Raw genomic sequence first — 18,401 nt, 5'->3', positions numbered from 1 at the left:
AATGCGCGCTTCAAATCACTCTGAAGAGAAAGAACACCGTTAGGCCCTGGCATCTTGAGCAACAGGTATGGATAATGCGGTATTGCCATGAATTTTGCTAGTGCAGGACGCCCGAGGATTGCATGATATGATGAATCGAAATCTGTGACTTCAAACTTGATGAACTCTGTGCGATAGTTTGAGGGAGTCCCAAAAGTGATCGGTAGAGTGATTTGTCCAAGTGGCATTGCTGCCTTGCTAGGTACTATGCCATAAAAAGGTGTGCTTGTTGGTGTGATCATCCCGGTGAGTTGTAGTCCCATCTTCCTTAGAGTTTCTAAAAAATGATGTTGAGTCTGGCTCCACCGTCGATTAGTACTTTTGTAACAGTCATACTAGCGATGGTTGGATCTAGAACCAATGGGTAATGGCCTGCGTTTCCTATGCTGGTCCATTGGTCTTCTCTTGAAAATTGGATTGGATACTCTGACCAGTTGAGATATCTTGGTGTAGCAGGTTCTGCTGCCATGATGGTTCGTAATGCTAGTTTTTCTTGATGTTTGCTTCTGGAATCTGGAACCCCAGCAAAGATTACTGCCACCATCCCTCTGGATTTTTGGAATCCCTTGTCTTCATGGTTGTCTCCTTCTCTTTTCTGATTGTCTTCTTTATTGTCTCCCTTGCTATCTTTTCTAGTGTATCTTTCGTTGAAGGTGTAGCAATTTCCGATGGTATGCTTTCCGTTTGGGTGCAAGGGGCAACGTATGTTCTCAATGTCATCATATCTTCTGGGCTTGGTAAATTTCTTTGATTTGTTAGTCATTGCTACTGTGTTGTCTGGACCACGCTTTCTCTCCTGATATCTGCTATTTCAAGGAATTTGCCTGTCCGGGTTGTCTCCGTTGTTTCTATCCAGGAATCTTTCTCGTGTCTTCTCCTCTGCAGTAATCATCTTTTCCACTGTTCTTCTGAATTCTTCATTGTTTCTTGGGTTTTCTTTGTAGAAGTCTTGAAATTACCACCTAGCCATGATTCCGTGAGAGAAGGCTTCAATTACTTCTCATTGTGTGATGTCATGTACTTGAGCTCGTAGTTCGCCAAATCGTCGATAGTAATTTCTGAGACTTTCACCTCCTTTCTGCTTGAGTCCTTTTAACTCTGTGTGGGTGATTGGATGTGTAATAATTCTCGTGAAATTTTCACAAAAAGCTCTTTGCAAGTCTTCTCAATTTCTGATTGATCCTGGATTCAATTTGTCAAACCATTGGAGTGGCATGGTTTCTAGGGCCATGGGAAAGAACAAGGTTTTGATGTCATCGTCTCCTCCGGCCAATTCAATCGATTGTGAGTAAATCCTGAGCCATTGCTTTGGTTCGGTCTTGCCATCGTACTTGGAGTGGTTGGACGGCTTGAACTTGTGAGGTAGTCATATTGAAGCAAGTCTGTTCGCAAAACAGGGGAATCTATTATGCGTTCTGGCTTCCGTATATTCTGATTCTGCGCCCCCTTCTTGCCAATTGTTGTCTTGGTGAGAGTAGTTCTGCATGGCTGTCTGAGTAGGTGCTTTGCTTCTGGCTTTTCTTGGCTACTCGACTCGGTTGTTTTGACTGTGATTTCTTCGGCTCTCTCCGTTGTGACTTCCACTTGGTCCAAGTCTTTCAAAAGCGGACTTCCTTTGATTTTGATCTTCCTGTTCATGAGATGTTGCCCTTTCGTCGTGCGTTTTAAGGACCGTTGATCGGAGAAAATCTCAGAGCTATTCTTGTTTTTCATTGGGATATGAGGTCGCCCTAAGTTCTTCTAGTGCTTCTTGGATCTTATCGTAGGGTGTATTTGTCGCTCGTCCTTCCTCAACCTCTCGTTCTGATTTTCTTCTATTGTACTCAGCTAGGTTTGATTCATATTTGATCCAAGTGTCCTTTCGCTGCTTAGCACGGCGTTGACGTCCCTGTTTCAATTTGTTCTTTCTTTCTCTTGCTTGCCTCTAGCTCTCAGTCTCACCGTCATGCCCCTGGATAAATGGTGATATGTTGGATTCGGATTCATCTGAAGACCTTACATCAGGTACTTCTGGGGGGGATCAATGGTGATCGAGGACGGCGAATTATGAATACTTCTCTAGCGTGAGTTGTTCTGTCATCGTTGTTGATTTCCGTACAGCTAGAGCCGTTGATAACTTTAGTGGAGGTTTCAAGGTTATAGATCGAATCTCCTTCTTGGTAGGGTAGAATTGTTGTTGTCATATCGTCTACTAGTTGGGTGTTGTCATCCTTAGGATCAGTACCTGGCCAGTGAACGATGCAGTCTTGAGATGTTATAGTTAAAACAAGACCTTCCTAGGCTCCTTTCAGTGGCATTCTAAGCACGAGATAGATGGATCCTTCATGCCATGTTTGATAAGGTGTCGCCATGTTGAACGGAAGAGGACCTGACTTCTTCAAAGTACTCTGGGTGTATTTCGAGTAGTATTCTTGACAAGTTGACGTCATGTTCCGGAGCTTTGTCAAAAAAGAACTTGGTTTTCCGAAAGAACTCGGATAAGGCTTCGCCTCGAAAACGGAACTTGAGTCTGAATTGGATGCGTGAAGTCGTGGAATCCGAGCTAGATTGGACATTATGAGCTGCGCGAATCTTTCAGCAAGCTGATCCGTCATTGTCGTCGAAATGAAAAAGTCCTGATGATGATCTGAATCTTCGAGGAGACGGCCTTGGAGTTTGGCATCGTCGCCTGCCTCATAGATCCATGAACCGAAGATGAAGATTGATCCCCTCGAGAAGATCATGTTATCGAGGTCCATCGAGCTCTCGGATGCAAAGTCACCGAAAGCCCCTACCTAGCGCGCCAGCTGTCGATGTTTGACCACCGATAGCCTGCCACGAGGGTACCTAGGGCAGTATGTTCGGGCTTCAACGTATGCAGAACTCGACGGTTAACGCAAGAGACAGTCAATTTATCCTGGTTCGGGCCCTCGACCGTAGATCGAGTAATAGCCCTACGTCCAGTCGGCGTTAGCCTTTGCATTGGATTGATTGTAAAGTGTTGTGTTGTACAATTGTCGTCTGAACTCCCGATCCAAGGAGCCCTACCTTCCTTTATATAGTCAGGAGGCCAGAGTCCTAGTCGGTTTACAATGAGAGTTCCTAGTAGGATTACAGAGTAATACTGCTACTAAGATTACAGAAGAAGAATCCTAATTAGACTAGGTCTTCTCCCTTCCTTGCGGGGTATCCCGTGGGTCCCGCACTGACAGATACCATGTTGAATTTCATTCTTCACCCATATGAAATGAATACCACTTATGATCAAGTGTACTTTCTTGTTGTGGTTGACTTGCTTTATCTTTTGATCTTTGCTTGTATGAGAGTATCAATTTGAGAATACCACTTGAAATATCATGATTACCTCTCTTTTGGGTGTTGCTTGCTTTTCTTGATCAACCCTTTTGATTGCTTCAACTAAGCATCTCAAATGTTCCTCGGATCACCATTTCCATGTTAGCCTTCCAAGTACCACACTTGGTTTACCTACACATAGGCGGCAAGCCCCTACTCTAGGGAGAAGTGACCTTTCTCCAAGAATCATTCTTGATACTCACTTGAAATGACTTGATTGATTGATCCAAGTGATGGACTTAACTTAATGAGTAACCTTGATTTCTTCTTTAAGTCCTTTTCTTTCTTCTTGTTTAAGTTCTTTTCTTTCTACCAAATGATTTCCAATAGTCACTAGAACTTAACCTTCAACTTCATCTTGAGTTTGATCTTGATCTTCCAATTTGAGTACCACATATATGCAAAGTACACTCCACAATCAAATGGCCTTGTACTCTTTGCTTGTCATGCTTTTAGGTCATCTCAAAACCAAACTTAGGTACCTCAAACACTTGTAAACATGTTTCCAACTTGAGGACCTTTCAATCAAAGTGACTCTAGATCAATCCAACATTTGTCACTCTTCTGACAGATTTTGTACCCTTCAAAGAATTAAGCATATCTCCCAGAGTACAAATACAAATACCACAAAGTTTGGTGGAGATGTTCTTTACTAAGTTATCTAGCAGCTGTAAAAATTTGAGCTTCATTTGACTTCTAGATTGCTGCCATATATCAATTCTTCCACCACTGCTATATGCTGAAAACTGTTGCACTATAGCTGACAAGATCCACTCCAAAACCGAAGCATTTCTTATTCAATTCTCATGAAAATTGTACAGCATCTTATACCATAAGTCTAGAGCATGTACACCAATTTTTATGCCAATCTAATAAGTTTATATCACTCAAACATGGCTAAGATCATAGCTAGCTCAGATTCTCAATTATAGGACAAATTTCAACACTTGAGCTATACTTCATCATGTATGAATCAAACTTGAAACTAACTTGTTTGAATACTTCCATAAGACATATATCCATTCAAATCACTTACTAAAAGTCATCTCATGAATTTATCCAACACAAATCAATCCAAACTTGACTACTAATCAATTATCCATTCAATCATCTCATAGCAAGCAACATTGCATATTTATCCAATTCAATCAACTCACATGCACCCAAATGAAATGATCAACAAGAAATATACCTTGGTTAGCTCATGATCATCCAACTAGCAAGCTTCAACTCAATTATTTGTAAGTCATCAAATATATCTAATGAATTACCAACAACTTGAATTATAGCACTTGTATGTTGATAGCACTTGGACTTCTCTCAATTTTCACTTGGCATTGGGTTTGGATGTGCACTAGGCTTCATAACTTGATTCAACATATGATGAACAATGTGAGATCAATTGAATCAAGTCTTCAATGCCGATGGTACCTACAATTAATCATCCACTTTTTGATGGTACCCAAACAATTTTGGGTCCTCTCAAGTTAGGTGCAACATACTTAGGCATAGCCTTAGTATGAGTAGCGGGATGTTTTGCAATTACAACCAATGAGGTATCATTGCTATCCTTTCTAAGCACATTATTATCAACAATTGAAATAGGCTTAGAAATGTCACCTAGGGGACATGAATGTGCCATGTGTCCCCTTTCCTGGCATGAGTAGCACTTTCTTTTTGCTTGAGCCTTCTCTTCTTTGCTCATGTGGTGCTTCTCATTGCCTTGCCTCTCATGGATTGCTTGAGCCTTCTTCTCAAGCTTGGTAGGACACTTAGAGGCAAAGTGTCCCATACTTCCACACTTGAAGCACTTGATGTGAGCATAATCTTTCTTCTCATCTTCATTCTTGCTCATCATCTTGGCATCTTGAGTTTGCATTGGATGCCTTGCCTTTCCACCCCTTCTTGTTTTCTTCTTCTTTATCATCAAATCACCACCATCTTCATGGTTGATCTTGATTTGCTCTTGAGGTGTCTTCTCTTGCTCAACTTGTGGCTTTGGTTGAGGCTTCACTTGTTGCTTCACCAATTGCTTGGTTGGGCACATTGAGGTAAGATGACCCCAAGTGCGGCACTTGAAGCACTTCACATGCCTTAGCCTCTCTTCTTATTTCTTCAACTTAAGCTTTTCTTCATTGGGGCAACCATTTGTAAGATGTCCCACTTCATGGCACTTGAAGCACATGAAATGAGAGAGCTTCTCTTGTTCTTGCTTCTTCATATCTCTTTCATATCTTCTCTTGCCCCATCTTTTGCCCTTGATCTTGCTCTTATTGAAGCCGATGCCACTTATGTCATTGCGGCTTTCTTGATGATTGACTTTGCTAGTCTTGAAGCCGACTCCACTCTTGTCACCAAAGTTTCTTTGAGTCTTCAACATATGCTCAAAGGTGACTTGAGAGTTGTAGCACCTCTCTAACTTGTTGCTCAATTTCTTCACTTGTTCATTTAGCTCACTGTTCTCCTTCAAAAGGTTAGTCTCACAAGACATAGAAGTAGAACAAGCATCTAATTATGAAGAGCATGGAATATCTAATAAATCATCACAAAAGGTGGATACATGCTTCTTGCCTACATCACAAGGGTTAGCAACATTTTGCAATTTATCATTTGATCCATGTGATGAGCTCTCATTATTTTTAAGTTTCTTTGTAAACATTTTAATGAGAGAAGCATGTTGTTCTAATAATTCATCATGAGATGCAAGTAGTGTCTCATGATTCAATTTTAGCTCATCATGTGAAGATTTATAAGCATCAAGTAATTTCTTATGTTCTTCACAAGAGTTCTTTAGAAATGAGTTTTCACTTTCTAATTTCAATGTTTTAGCTTTCTCATTTTCTAAAGATATGGTCATGCTAGCAAGTCTACTAACAAGCTCATCATATGAATCAACATGATCAACCACATTATCATTTGATACCTTGGTGTCACCTTGTGACATGAGACAATGTGGTGTGGTTGGAGAGCATGTAGTAGCATCTTCATCATGGCTTGAGCATGAACCATCATTACCATCAAGTGTGCATGGGGTAGCATCATCACTTGTAACACTTGTGGCATCATCATCAACCTTGTCAAGTGAACTTGTAGTTGATCGATCGTCATCATCATCACTTGACCATGAGGTGGAGCAATCTTTCACAATCACCAAATTGTGATCATGCTCGACACACTCATGCGCCTCCTTCTTGGGCTCATCGTCATCATCGGAGACTGTCCCATATTTCTCATTGAGATAACTCCAAATCTCATGGGCGGTTTTCATGTCAATGATTTCTCCAAATATGCAATCATGCAAAGATCTATACATGATATTAGTAGCATGGATGTCGAGATCTAGGCATTTCTCTTATGCTTGAGTTAGATTATCTTCATCCAACACATGAGAAAAGCCTATATCTACCATCCACCACATTTGAGGGCAAATAAACTTAAAATTGCATATCATCCAATTTTTCCATCATGTAAAGTGTGTGCCATCAAAAATGTTTGGACAATCAACACCTAGCTCATAAGCTGCCATCCTCTTGGGTCGGTGAAGACCACAAATGAGCGACCTAGCTCTGATACCAATTGAAAGAGTCAAGATGGCGACTAGAGGGGGGTGAATAGTCCTTTTTAAAATTAATCGTGTCGGCTAACTGAAACAAGTGCAGAATTAAAACTATCGGTCTACCCAAGACTACACCCCTCTATCTATATTCTCTAGCACCTTTCAAAGATACTAATTAAACAACTAAGGTGCAGGACTAGCTAGAGCTCTCCTAACCAATTCTAGGAGCAAGGTCACACAAACCTATGCTACTAGTACTTTAAGCAACAAGGGAGCTCCTACACATGCTAGTAAGCAAAAGCACAAAGCCACCTAAACTAACTAGCAATGCTCAATAATAAGGCAACCAATACCAAATTAGAGAGCGCAATTACTTAGCTACACAAACTAAGCAATGTGACTAACAAGGTTATACAAACCAAATTAGCCACGCAAGGGAGCTACTTCTATGCTACACAAGCAAGAAGGTAACTAGCAAGCTACACAAGCTAACTAATTACAAAAGCAACAACACTAGCTCAATGTATATGAAAGTAATCGCAAGCTTGTGTAACGGGGATGCAAACCAATGGGAAGAACAAGGTTGACACGATGATTTTTCTCCCGAGGTTCACGTATTTGCCAGCACGCTAGCCCTCGTTGTGTCGACCACTCACTTGGTGGTTCGGCGGCTAATTGGCATCACCCGCCAAGCTCGCATGCCGAGCACCGCAAGAACCTACCCCGGAAGTGAGGGTAGCTCAATGACATGCTTTACTAAAGTTGCCCTTCGTGGCTCCCGTGGGGCGAGCACAATGCCCTTCACAAAGCACTTCTCTGGAGCGCCGCACAAGCTTCTTGCGGGCTTCAATGGAGACCACCACCAAGCCATCTAGGAGGTGGCAACCTCCAAGAGTAACAAGCACCACCGGCTTGCAACTCAATCACCTAGTGCCACTCGATGCAACCTCACGATGCAATCGCACTAGAATTGCTCGCTCACACAATCGGATGATCACTATCAAGTATGTGTGAGATGGAGGGCTCCTAAGCACTCTCAAGCATGGACACAAAGTCTCCCAAGGTGTTCAGCTACAGCCATGGCCGAAGGCCACTTCTATTTATAGCCCCATGGGCTAAACTAGCCGTTGCCCCTTCACTGGGTATTTTTCGGGTCGACCAGACGCAGCACCGGACGCTGCACCGGACGCACCGATCATGAATACCGGACGTGTCCGGTCACCATACTGGACGCGTCTAGTAGCTACCCGACCGCCACGTGTCCTGTCGTTGCCTCCAACGGCTCTCTGACAAGATGACCGGATGCTTAGCACGAAATGACCGGACACTCAGCCGCTGAGTCCGATCGAGTCTAGTAAGCCTCCAGGGCCGACCGGACGTGTTTGTTAGAAGCTGACCGGACGCTGAGCCACAACGTCTGATCGAGTATAGTAAGCACCCACTGATGACCGGACACGTCCGGTCACACCGGACCGGACGCTGCCAGCGTCCGATCAACAGATCTACCGAACACCATCATTGCTGAATCACACCAGACCCGTCCGGTGTGGCGACTGGACACGTTCGGTCGCTGAGTATGTCGCCAAATACCGGACATGTCCGGTCACCATACCGAACGTGTCTGGTAGCTCTGTAACCAGCGCGACTAACTCGTTTTCACCTCCAACTTCTTCACCCTTGCTCCAATGTGCCAACCACCAAGTGTATCACCTTGTGCACATGTGTTAGCATATTTTCACAAACATTTTCAAGGGTGTTAGCCACTCAACTTGCCACGCCACTCGATCCTAGCGACGATGCAAAGTTAGATCACTCGAGTGGCACTAGATGACCGATATGCAAACAAGTTTGCCCCTCTTGATAGTACGGCCATCTATCCTAAACCCAGTCATAAACTTCTCTACACACCTATGATCGGTGAAATGAAATGCCCTAGGTTATACCTTTGCCTTGCGCATTCCATTCCATCTCCTCCAATGTCGATGCAACACATGCACCAACACGATCAACAATGATATGATCCACTTCATATCATCACGTGATCATATTGGTTCATCAATCTTGACTTCACTTGCTTTTCACCATTGCCTTCGTCCATCGGCGCCAAGTCTTGCTCAAGCTTCACCGCCACGCGGTCCATCGCTCCAAAGCCTCCGACTTGCCCTTCACGCTTGCAACCGGTCCATCAAGCCAAGTCTTGACTTGATCTTCTCCACCTTTGATCACATGACTCAATGTCATGTCTCATGTGCAATGAGCTACTTCATCTTCACATGTGTGAGCTTTGCAACATCTCAAAGCCATTTTCACCTTCATGGCATATGTTGCTCACACATGTATCTATGGACTAATCACATGTGTATCTTACATAAACACAATTAGTCCACCTAGGTTGTCACTCAATTACCAAAACCACACAAGGACCTTTTAGGTCTCAAGTGTGGGGGCTTGGAGTCCAAGTTTGGACGAGGACCTGGACCCTGTGATAAGAGTGGAATGGGTTGGTCTTGTTTGTGCCTGGGGTACAAATGGGGCATGTGTTTTGGGGTACCTAGCTAGGATACGTTGGTTCGCAAATCACTATTTCTGTGAGACGGTACGACTTGGCTATGGTCTAGCACCGTAGTAAGAACTGGAAGATGAAAGATGGTGAAATAGTTCTAATTGCTCAACCCTTGTCTGAAAGTAGAACATGTGCTTACCTAGAATGGTTAGCTAATGAAGTAATCATGACTGCTAATAAAACTTGAATGTAAGGATGAACTATTAGTAATGCTTCTCGTAAGCAAAAAGAAAACATCAAACCCATATTGCCTATCATTTCCTTGAGAGTCAGAAAAATATTCCCACTAGTCAGGTAAGTCTTGAGAGTACATTGTGTACTCAGGGTTTATTTTACCCCTGTTGTAGGTGCAGCTTGAGGAGTAGCTCTTGTGTGGAGGATTCTTCTGGTGGGCACAGACGGATCCTTATATCATTTTTGCTAGATGTTTATTTTTATTCCGCTGTTTAATTATCGCGCTCTAAACTCTAGTATTGTAATAAATAATTTTCAAGAACTCTTGTTGTATTAAATGGATTAAGTATTGTAAGCTCGTACTTATTATTGGATTCTGGATGTAAAAATGTGGATTTTTGAGTTCTCCCTTGGGGTGTGCTCGACGAACTGCCGATGTAGCTCATTTTTAAGCTGCTTAGTGTCTAGTGAAAGATGAGCGCCTCCGAAAGCATGTTATTTCGGGCGGTTCTGCCACCATGAGGAGCTCATTTCGTACATCCTCACTGGCCTTGATCTTGAGTTCAACCTGGTCGTCTCTGCGGTCATGGCGAGGGTTGAACCCATCACCGTCGCCGAGCTCTACACTCAGCTGATCAGCTTCGAACAGCGCATGGAAATGCATGGTGGGGGTTCTCAATCCTTGGCCAACATGGTGGCAAAGGGCGGTCATGGCGGCGGCAACCCCAACAACAACTCCCATGGCCGTGGCAGCGACGATCGTGGCGGTTTCAGGCATGGCCAGAAGAGGGGCCACGGCGGTGGTGGCGGCAGATGTGGCTTCCAATCCGGTGTGATGTGTCAGTTGTGCGACAAGGAGGGACACATGGTGGTGCATTGTTTCAAGAGGTTTGATGCCTCTTTCACCAGTCCTCCACAGAAGAGCGCATCATCGGCCACTACATCCTATGGAGTGGACACGAACTGGTATATGGATTCTGGTGCCACAGATCATATCACCAGTGAACTCGAGAAGATCTCCGTGCACGACAAGTATCATGGTGGCGATCAGGTCCACATGGCAAGTGGGGCAGATATGGAAATTAATCACATTGGTCATAGCATTTTGCATTCCCCAATTTGCAACATTCATCTAAAAAATATTTTTCATGTCCCACATGCCAACAAAAATCTTCTTTCTATTAATCGTCTTGCACGAGATAATAATGCATTTCTTGAGTTTCACCCAAACCATTTTCTTATCAAGGAGCAGACAACGAGGAGGACACTCCTCAGAGGTCCATGTGAAGGAGGCCTCTATCCCTTGAAGCCCCATTCGAATAAAGAGGTGCTTGGCGTCTTCAAGCCCACCGCGTCCTTGTGGCAACATAGGCTAGGTCACGCATCTACTCATGTTGTCCAGCAGGTCCTTAGCCGCCACAAGCTTCCATTTGTTAGAGATTCGAGTAATAATGTGATATGTGATGCATGTCAGAAGGGCAAGAGTCACCAATTGCCCTACCCCAAGTCGTCTAGTGTTTCATTGAGTCCTTTTAAACATGTTTTTCTGATGTATGGAAACCGGCTCCTACATCTATTGGCCGACATGATTACTATGTCAGTTTCATCTATGACTTTAGCAAGTTCACATGGATCTATTTGTTGCATTATAAATCTAAAGTGTTTCAGTGCTTTCATGATTTCCAGAATATGGTTGAACGTCAATTTGGCCACAAGATACTTGTAGTCCAATCCGATTGGGGTGGGGAATATCAATCCCTCAACTCATTCTTTAAGCGCCTAGGCGTTTCCCATCATGTTTCTTGCCCCCATTCTCATCAACAAAATGGATCTGCCAAGCGTAAACATCGACATATCATCGAAGTAGGGCTATCCCTCCTTGTGCATGCATCAATGCCACTTAAATTTTGGGATGAAGCATTCATCACTGTTGTTTTTCTCATAAACTGTCTTCCATCTAAAGTCATTAGCAATGACACGCCCTATGAGCATTTGTTTTGTACCTCTCTGGATTACACATTCCTACGGTCTTTCGGATGTGCTGTTTGGCCTAATCTTAGGCCATACAATTCCAGGAAATTGGAGTTTTGATCCAAGAGATGTGTGTTCCTCGGGTATAGTAACTTACATAAAGGGTTTAAATGTTTAGATCCTTCTGAAGGGTGTGTGTATATCTCAAGAGATGTGGTGTTCGATGAGCATGTGTTTCCTTTCTCTCTACTCCATCCAAATGCGGGTGCCCGTCTTCGCGCTGAGCTCACACTTCTTCCTGATATTCTTAAAAATCCTTCTGTCGATTTTGGGGATGCAATTCTGCATGATCAATCGCTGATTAATTCCGTACCTACTAATCTTGTACCTAGTTCTACTGCTGTTATGGATGATACAGGTTCAAATTCGGTGAACAATGATAAAGAAACGACGCCAAATGGGCATCATTTCATGTGCCGGGAGGTTGGCGACAAACCTTCCCCGCACATCGAGGTTGATCCGCCTGAACCTGCGACCGAATCGGCGACGTCATCTTCTCCGGGATCCGTGGCGCGCGGTCTCCGCATCGATCGGGGCCTGGATCATCTGCGGCGCATGCGTCTTCATCGCTTCCTACGGGCGCCGGTGCGGCTGCACAGGCCGATTCGAGCGCTGGGGGAGCGTCACCTCAGCTGGATTCGCTCGAATCCGGTGAGGTGGTTGCGCCTGTGATCCTAGATGTGGTGCCTGGGTCTGATGCTGCTCCATCTAATCCTCCAATGAACCAGCGGCCATCCACACGACTTCAACACGATATAAGTAAACCAAAAATTTATTCTGACGGTACTGTGCGCTGGTGTATGCTGGGTACTACAGCTGTAGGTGAACCATCCTATGTTGCAGAAGCTCTAAATGATGAAAGATGGGTCTCGATGATGAATAATGAGCAAACAACCCTACTGAAAATTAGGACATGTCATCTTGTACCACCACCGAAAAGCAAGAACATCATTGGATGTAGGTGGGTATACAAGGTCAAGAAGAAGGCTGATGGTTTGGTAGATCGGTACAAGGCACTGCTTGTTGCTAAAGGATATAAGCAACGGTATGGCATAGACTATGAGGATACTTTTAGTCCCGTAGTCAAGGCAGCTACTATTCGGCTTATACTGTCAGTAGCAGTCTCCAAAGGTTGGTCTCTTCGACAACTAGATGTGCAAAATGCCTTTCTTCATGGCATACTTGAGGAAGAAGTTTATATGCATCAACCTTCTGGTTATAAGGACAACAAGCATCCAAACTATGTGTGTAAGTTGGATAAGGCTATCTATGGGCTTAAACAAGCACCCCGTGCTTGGTATGAACGCTTGTGTAACAAATTGGAACAATTGGGCTTCACACCATCGAAGGGAGATACTTCACTGTTCTACTATAACAAAGGTAGACATACTATGTTTGTACTGGTATATGTTGATGACATTATTGTAGCAAGCTCTTCACAGGAAGCAACAAATGCCTTGCTCAAGGATCTCGAGAGGGAGTTTGCCTTCAAAGATTTGGGAGATCTCCATTACTTCCTTGGGATTGAAGTGAAGAAGTGCACAGATGGTTTGGTGATGTCCCATGAACGATATGCTGCTAACATTGTGAAGCGAGCTGGTATGGATAAAAGCAAGCCGGTGGACACACCCTTGTCAACTTCAGAGAAGCTAAGTGCGGTTGAAGGCACAAGTTTAGGGCCCGAGGACTCAACCAAATACAGGAGTTTAGTTGGGGCCCTACAATATCTCACCCTCACAAGGCTGGACATATCCTTTGCAGTAAACAAGGTGTGCCAATTCTTGCACGCACCTACTAATGCACATTGGAGTGCTGTGAAACGGATACTGCGATATGTGAGAGGGACTCAGAACTTGGGATTAAAGATCAGGAAATCTAACTCTATGCTGGTCAGTGCTTTCTCTGATGCCGATTGGGCAGGGTGTGTGGATGATAGAAGGTCAACTGGTGGTTTTGTTGTGTTCTTTGGGCCGAACCTTGTGTTCATGGAGTGCTCGAAAACAACCCACAGTCTCACGTTTTAGCACGGAAGCTGAGTATAAAGCCTTAGCCAATGCCACTGCAGAAATGATGTGGGTTTAGAAATTGTTGGGAGAACTACGGGTTCCTCACCCACCGGTGGCTAGGCTATGGTGTGATAACATAGGTGCCAAGTATTTGTCAGCAAATCCGGTGTTTCATGCTAGAACAAAGCACATCGAGATAGATTTCCATTTTGTCCGGGAAAGAGTAGCTTAGAAGCTACTGGACATACGGTATGTTCATACTGGTGATCAACTTGTTGACGGTTTTACTAAGCCCCTTGTTGTATCCAAGATGAAGGAATTTAGAGCCAATCTCAACCTTGTTAGTGGCTGAGATTGAGGGGGGGTGTTAGATGATAGGTTCATCCGATAGAGCCATCTAGGTTCATTGTATAGGCGCCGACTTCAGGTTGTTGAGGAGGCGTCGGTGTACATGCAGATATAGGATAGAGATCTCTTCAAGAATTTGTTTGAGTTTGATGTAAACACCATCTCGTTGTACAAACCACGTAGGGGGCTGTTCCCTACTCTATTTAACATGAAGCCGAGAGCCCAGCAAGAGTTATCTGGTTCCACTTACTTTTACAAGGATCTTGTTTAGGTTCCTGCGGGAGAGATGATCAAGAGCGGAGCTTTGTTAAGACAAAAATGGAACATAGCCTCTCTGCCTTGGAAAATCCATTAAAGAAATACCTAATTTCACCGTTTGAGTGCTTACGAATTGCCCTTTAAGTGCTTATGAATTGCTTGGAGTTTGATTGCCTTCTCTCAGTTTTAGTCCTTTTTTATAGGACTTGAACGTCCTAGAAGCAATAAAACTAGGCATCACCTTTTTTTTTTTTGGTTTTAGGGCCTGTTTGATTGATGTCTAGCTTCGTCATAACCAAAGTTCAACAAAGTGTGACGCGGTGTGGCAAGTTTTGATCATGAATCAAAAGGCTCTTGTTCTCGTGCACACACGTTTGATAGAGCTTTTGATTAAATTCTCTTGTTTTGATTCTGGAATTTGTTCCAAACAGCTCAGAAACTACACCTTGTAGTACGTACCAAAAGCCACCATGTGTAGCCACTAGCCAGCAAACAAAAACAAAATAGAAAAGACGAGGAAGAGTGGAGTAGTAGATCGCTATCGCTCTCGCTCTCGTCCCATCCAGAAGCCGAGAGAAGCACGCAGCAGGTGCTCATCATCCGTCCTGAATTCTGAATTTCTGATCTGGCCCGTTTCAGAGTTCAGAAGCGGCGGAGCTCGTGACTTCACTTCAGTGCACCTGGATGTTGACGACCTTGCCTCCCGCCGACAGCTTGGGGATGATGAGGTACAGCACGCCGTCCCTCACCTCCGCGGCGATCCTCTCCACGTCCACGTTCTCCGGCAGCTCCACCCGCGTCCTGTACCGTCCGAAGCTCGCCGCCGGCCACGCCTCCTCCTCCTCGTCTCCCTCCTCGTATCCGCGTGCTGCCGCTCCCTGCTTCTCCCCACTGCCAGCAGCAGGCTGCTGCTTCTTCTCGGCGACCACGACGAGCGTCCGGTCCTGCACGCTGACCCGCACGTCGTCCCGCGCCATCCCCGGCATGTCGAACCGGACCAGGTACTCCCCCGCGCGCTCCCTGACCTCCCACGGCGTCCGCCCGCTGTTGGCGCGCGGCACGGCGGTGGGAGCCGCCGCCTCTGCTGCCGGCACGACGATGCCGAAACGGCCGCCGTCGCCGTCGCCGTCCATGAGGCGCTCCATGGTCCGCACCATCTGGTCCAGCGTCCTCGCTTCCGGGAAGCTGTCCCACAGCCCTGTCATCAGCCATGAAGCACACAATTCAATCGATTTGGTGATGAATTGTTACCGGATCGGAGTATCGTCATCATCAGAACTCAGAAGTCGAGGACACGGACGCACTCACCGAACGGTGTGGTGTGGATGACCCTTCTAGGCCTCGGGCCTGGAGCGCTCCCCTGCCTGGCCATTGACGCCCTCTGCAGGTGGTCCAGGCTATCGGCGGAGGCAGAGCCATTGCCGCCGCCGTTCCTCATGGAGGAGGAGGACCGGACCCTCACCGACGACGAGGGCCGAGCATTGGGCCAGCTCGCACGACGAGGGGCAGGGGACGACGTGGTGGCGACGGCAGGGTGAAGGCTGTTGGAGACCGCCGCGGCGTGCTGCATCGCTGTTGGTGTTCGTTGCCTCGCTCCCTCCCGAGTCGGCCGGAGTAGCTGATGATGATGATGAGCCAAACAGAAAGCAGGGATGAGGTGAGACGGTGGTCAGTGCAGGAGAATGGTGGCGGTGGCGCGTGCTTAAATTCAGGTCAGGTCAGGTGAGGTCACGAGGGACTGAGGGAGGGGAGGAAGACGAGAAGGACGTGGTGGTTTCTGGAGAGTGGTACGGTGCAGTTGCTGTGTTCCAGAGCTCTCTGGACTGGAATGGACATTCGCTGGCTGGGCCAAGCCAAAGTGGACGGGATGGATATTTGCATCAGGGTCAGGCCCACCTCACCGCCTCAGCCTCGATGCCAACCACAACTAGTCTAGAGGTGCGTCGACTGAGGCCCTCTTTGGCGCTGCTCCGCCTGGCTCCGGCTCCTCCTCTGCGTGCACTGTAGCAACACTATTTGAGCACGGTAGCAGGAGCCGTTTCGGAAACCGAGGCAGAAAATGAACTGAGAAGAAGAGGAGCCGGAGAAGCCACGATTTCGGGCTCCTCCGGCTCCGCGCTACAGTAGCGGAGCCGGAGTCGGCCGGAGCCGTGCCAAACGAGGCCTGATTATCAGAGTGCGCACGTACGTGAGGGTCTTTGATGTCTGTATCTGTATGTATGTATTGTGGCCACTTCTCTTCGGTCCGGAGCCCCCGATGGAGGCATCGGCTTACCACATATTTGACTTGTTTAGTTTTTTTTTCAGTCGAAATAGTAATTTTCTCTCATAACAATTTAACCGAAACAGTATTTTTCAACCAGTTTCAGACCGTCCGGAACCCCCGATGGAGGCATCACGTATGTTTGCTTTGACAGCTGCATAGACATTTGGCGTGTTCAGATGGTTCACTGCACAGTGAATTTTGGATGGTTTGGGATGATTCAATAGTGTTCTGTGAGAGAGAATAAATTAAAACAAGCTAAAAGTAGTACAGCCGAACACCCCGATTTTCTTTATCTCGCCGTGTTGTTCTGTTGAGCACGCTTTCTTGAGTCGCTGTTGTTCTTTGTAGCCAAGAAGCTACAAGTTTGTCTCTTGGGAATGGTTTTCTCAAAACTTTGTTCTGCGCTTGAAACACTGGGCCTATTATTTCCTTTCGGTCATCATCACAACAAGAAGAAAAAAACAATAAGGATCTACTTAATCTTCAACTCACTTCGTCCCCAAATAAATCCACATCTTAATTTACGAGGAGTAATCTTTTTAAAATTTGAATCCGTCTATACAACGCTCGGTGTGTTTTACCAGCCACGAGCACTTGATTTTTTTCTTCACACTTTCTTCCTCCTCCCGACGCGCTGCTGCCGCCCACCGTCCCGCCACAGTGCGGTAGGGTCTCGCCGAAGCTCCTTGGTCTTATTTTCGCCTCACGGGCCGTGCCGCCAGATCTCCTCACGCCGCACCTCCGCCGCGAAAGAACGGGTGGAGAAGAAGAAGAATGGCGGCGGCGCCAAATGAGGAGTGAGCCCAGCGTGCTTAAGATATAAGACAAGGGGCAGCGAGGTCTTTTTGCATGCTCCTGTCATGCTGAAAGGCTAACTTGGCGTGCCACGCAGTTAAAATGTCTAAAAGGGCGAAGTTTTGGCCACTTCGGTGGCACAAAAATTTGTGACTTGTGCAATTCAACCCGTGCCAAACGTTAAGGAAATGGCACCGCCGTCTGTCGAGCCCTAGCGCCCCGCGAGCCGCTTGCCCCCGTCTGTCGCCCCGACTCGCCCTGGCAGAACAACATAAAGCCCTCGAATAAAACACTTATAACTTGCAACATGAAACAACATGCTACAACATAAAACTGAAACAGCTGAAACATTAGAAATATATTATTGCAACATTTATGTGAAGCATATGAAACATCCAGATTAGAACGATTGCAACATTCGTCTAAAATATACATCTAGAAATAGGTGAAACATTTTGAACAAAAGCTTACAACATGCCTCAGAAACACTTACAATATATGCAATATATGCAACATCCCTGATATATTTTTATAACATCAAAATAAAAAACAATTATAAGATACTTTAAAACAGTTGAAACACTCGTGCATTTGATCCTGCCTGCTGCGGTGTCTTCAGCCGACATGAGAGAAGATGTCCCGGCCGGCGAACACCTTCTCCCGGTGGCGCCGGGGTGGTGGTAGCGGTGCATGCCGTAGCCGCGACGGGTGAGTATGGATTGGGCGTGCAGTGGTGGATGGCCGCACAGGCGGAGTAGGGCGTGCGGAGGCCGAGTGGATGGCCAGCCGGTGAATGGCTGCGCGGAGGCGGAGTGGGCGCGGGGCGGCGCTGCACGGTGCAGGATGGGTGCGCGTGCAGGGATGGCGGAGTGAGACGGGGATGACCACGGCATCAGCGGAGTGAGTCGCACGGCGTCCGGATGGCCCGTGAGGAAGCATTATTATCCAAACGAGAAAATAGATATCCCCTGTTATCCGGACTCCTGTTCACTTCCAGCCGCAGCAACTCCTCTGTCCTCCATTGCCTCCGCT

General features: G+C 46.0%; 2 protein-coding genes and 1 non-coding gene across 3 annotated transcripts; 2 read left to right on the top strand and 1 right to left on the bottom strand.

Annotated features, from left to right (window-relative positions):
- Positions 1–10,173: 10,173 nt before the first annotated feature.
- LOC136502404 (small nucleolar RNA Z247) lies at positions 10,174–10,312 on the top strand. Its single transcript, XR_010770549.1, has one exon. It is a non-coding gene; the product is annotated as a small nucleolar RNA Z247 (small nucleolar RNA).
- On the top strand, positions 10,252–13,720 carry LOC136500252 (uncharacterized). The gene is made up of 3 exons (XM_066495612.1): positions 10,252–10,759; positions 12,055–12,347; positions 13,139–13,720. Exons 1-3 carry the CDS (start codon positions 10,252–10,254, stop codon positions 13,718–13,720), a joined length of 1,383 nt encoding a protein of 460 aa, XP_066351709.1.
- Positions 13,721–14,647: 927 nt separating this feature from the next.
- On the bottom strand, positions 14,648–16,097 carry LOC136501332 (small heat shock protein, chloroplastic-like). Its single transcript, XM_066496840.1, has 2 exons — positions 15,617–16,097; positions 14,648–15,506 (listed from the first exon to the last, which is right to left on the bottom strand). The coding sequence occupies exons 1-2, from the start codon at positions 15,876–15,878 to the stop codon at positions 14,980–14,982; spliced, it is 789 nt and encodes a 262-aa protein (XP_066352937.1). The 5' UTR covers positions 15,879–16,097; the 3' UTR covers positions 14,648–14,979.
- Positions 16,098–18,401: the final 2,304 nt, after the last annotated feature.

This window comes from Miscanthus floridulus, chromosome 13 (genome assembly GCF_019320115.1).
Source record: "Miscanthus floridulus cultivar M001 chromosome 13, ASM1932011v1, whole genome shotgun sequence".
Classification (NCBI taxonomy): domain Eukaryota; kingdom Viridiplantae; phylum Streptophyta; class Magnoliopsida; order Poales; family Poaceae; genus Miscanthus; species Miscanthus floridulus.
Note: the sequence above shows the minus strand (reverse complement) of the source record. Positions and strands in the feature narration are given on the sequence as shown.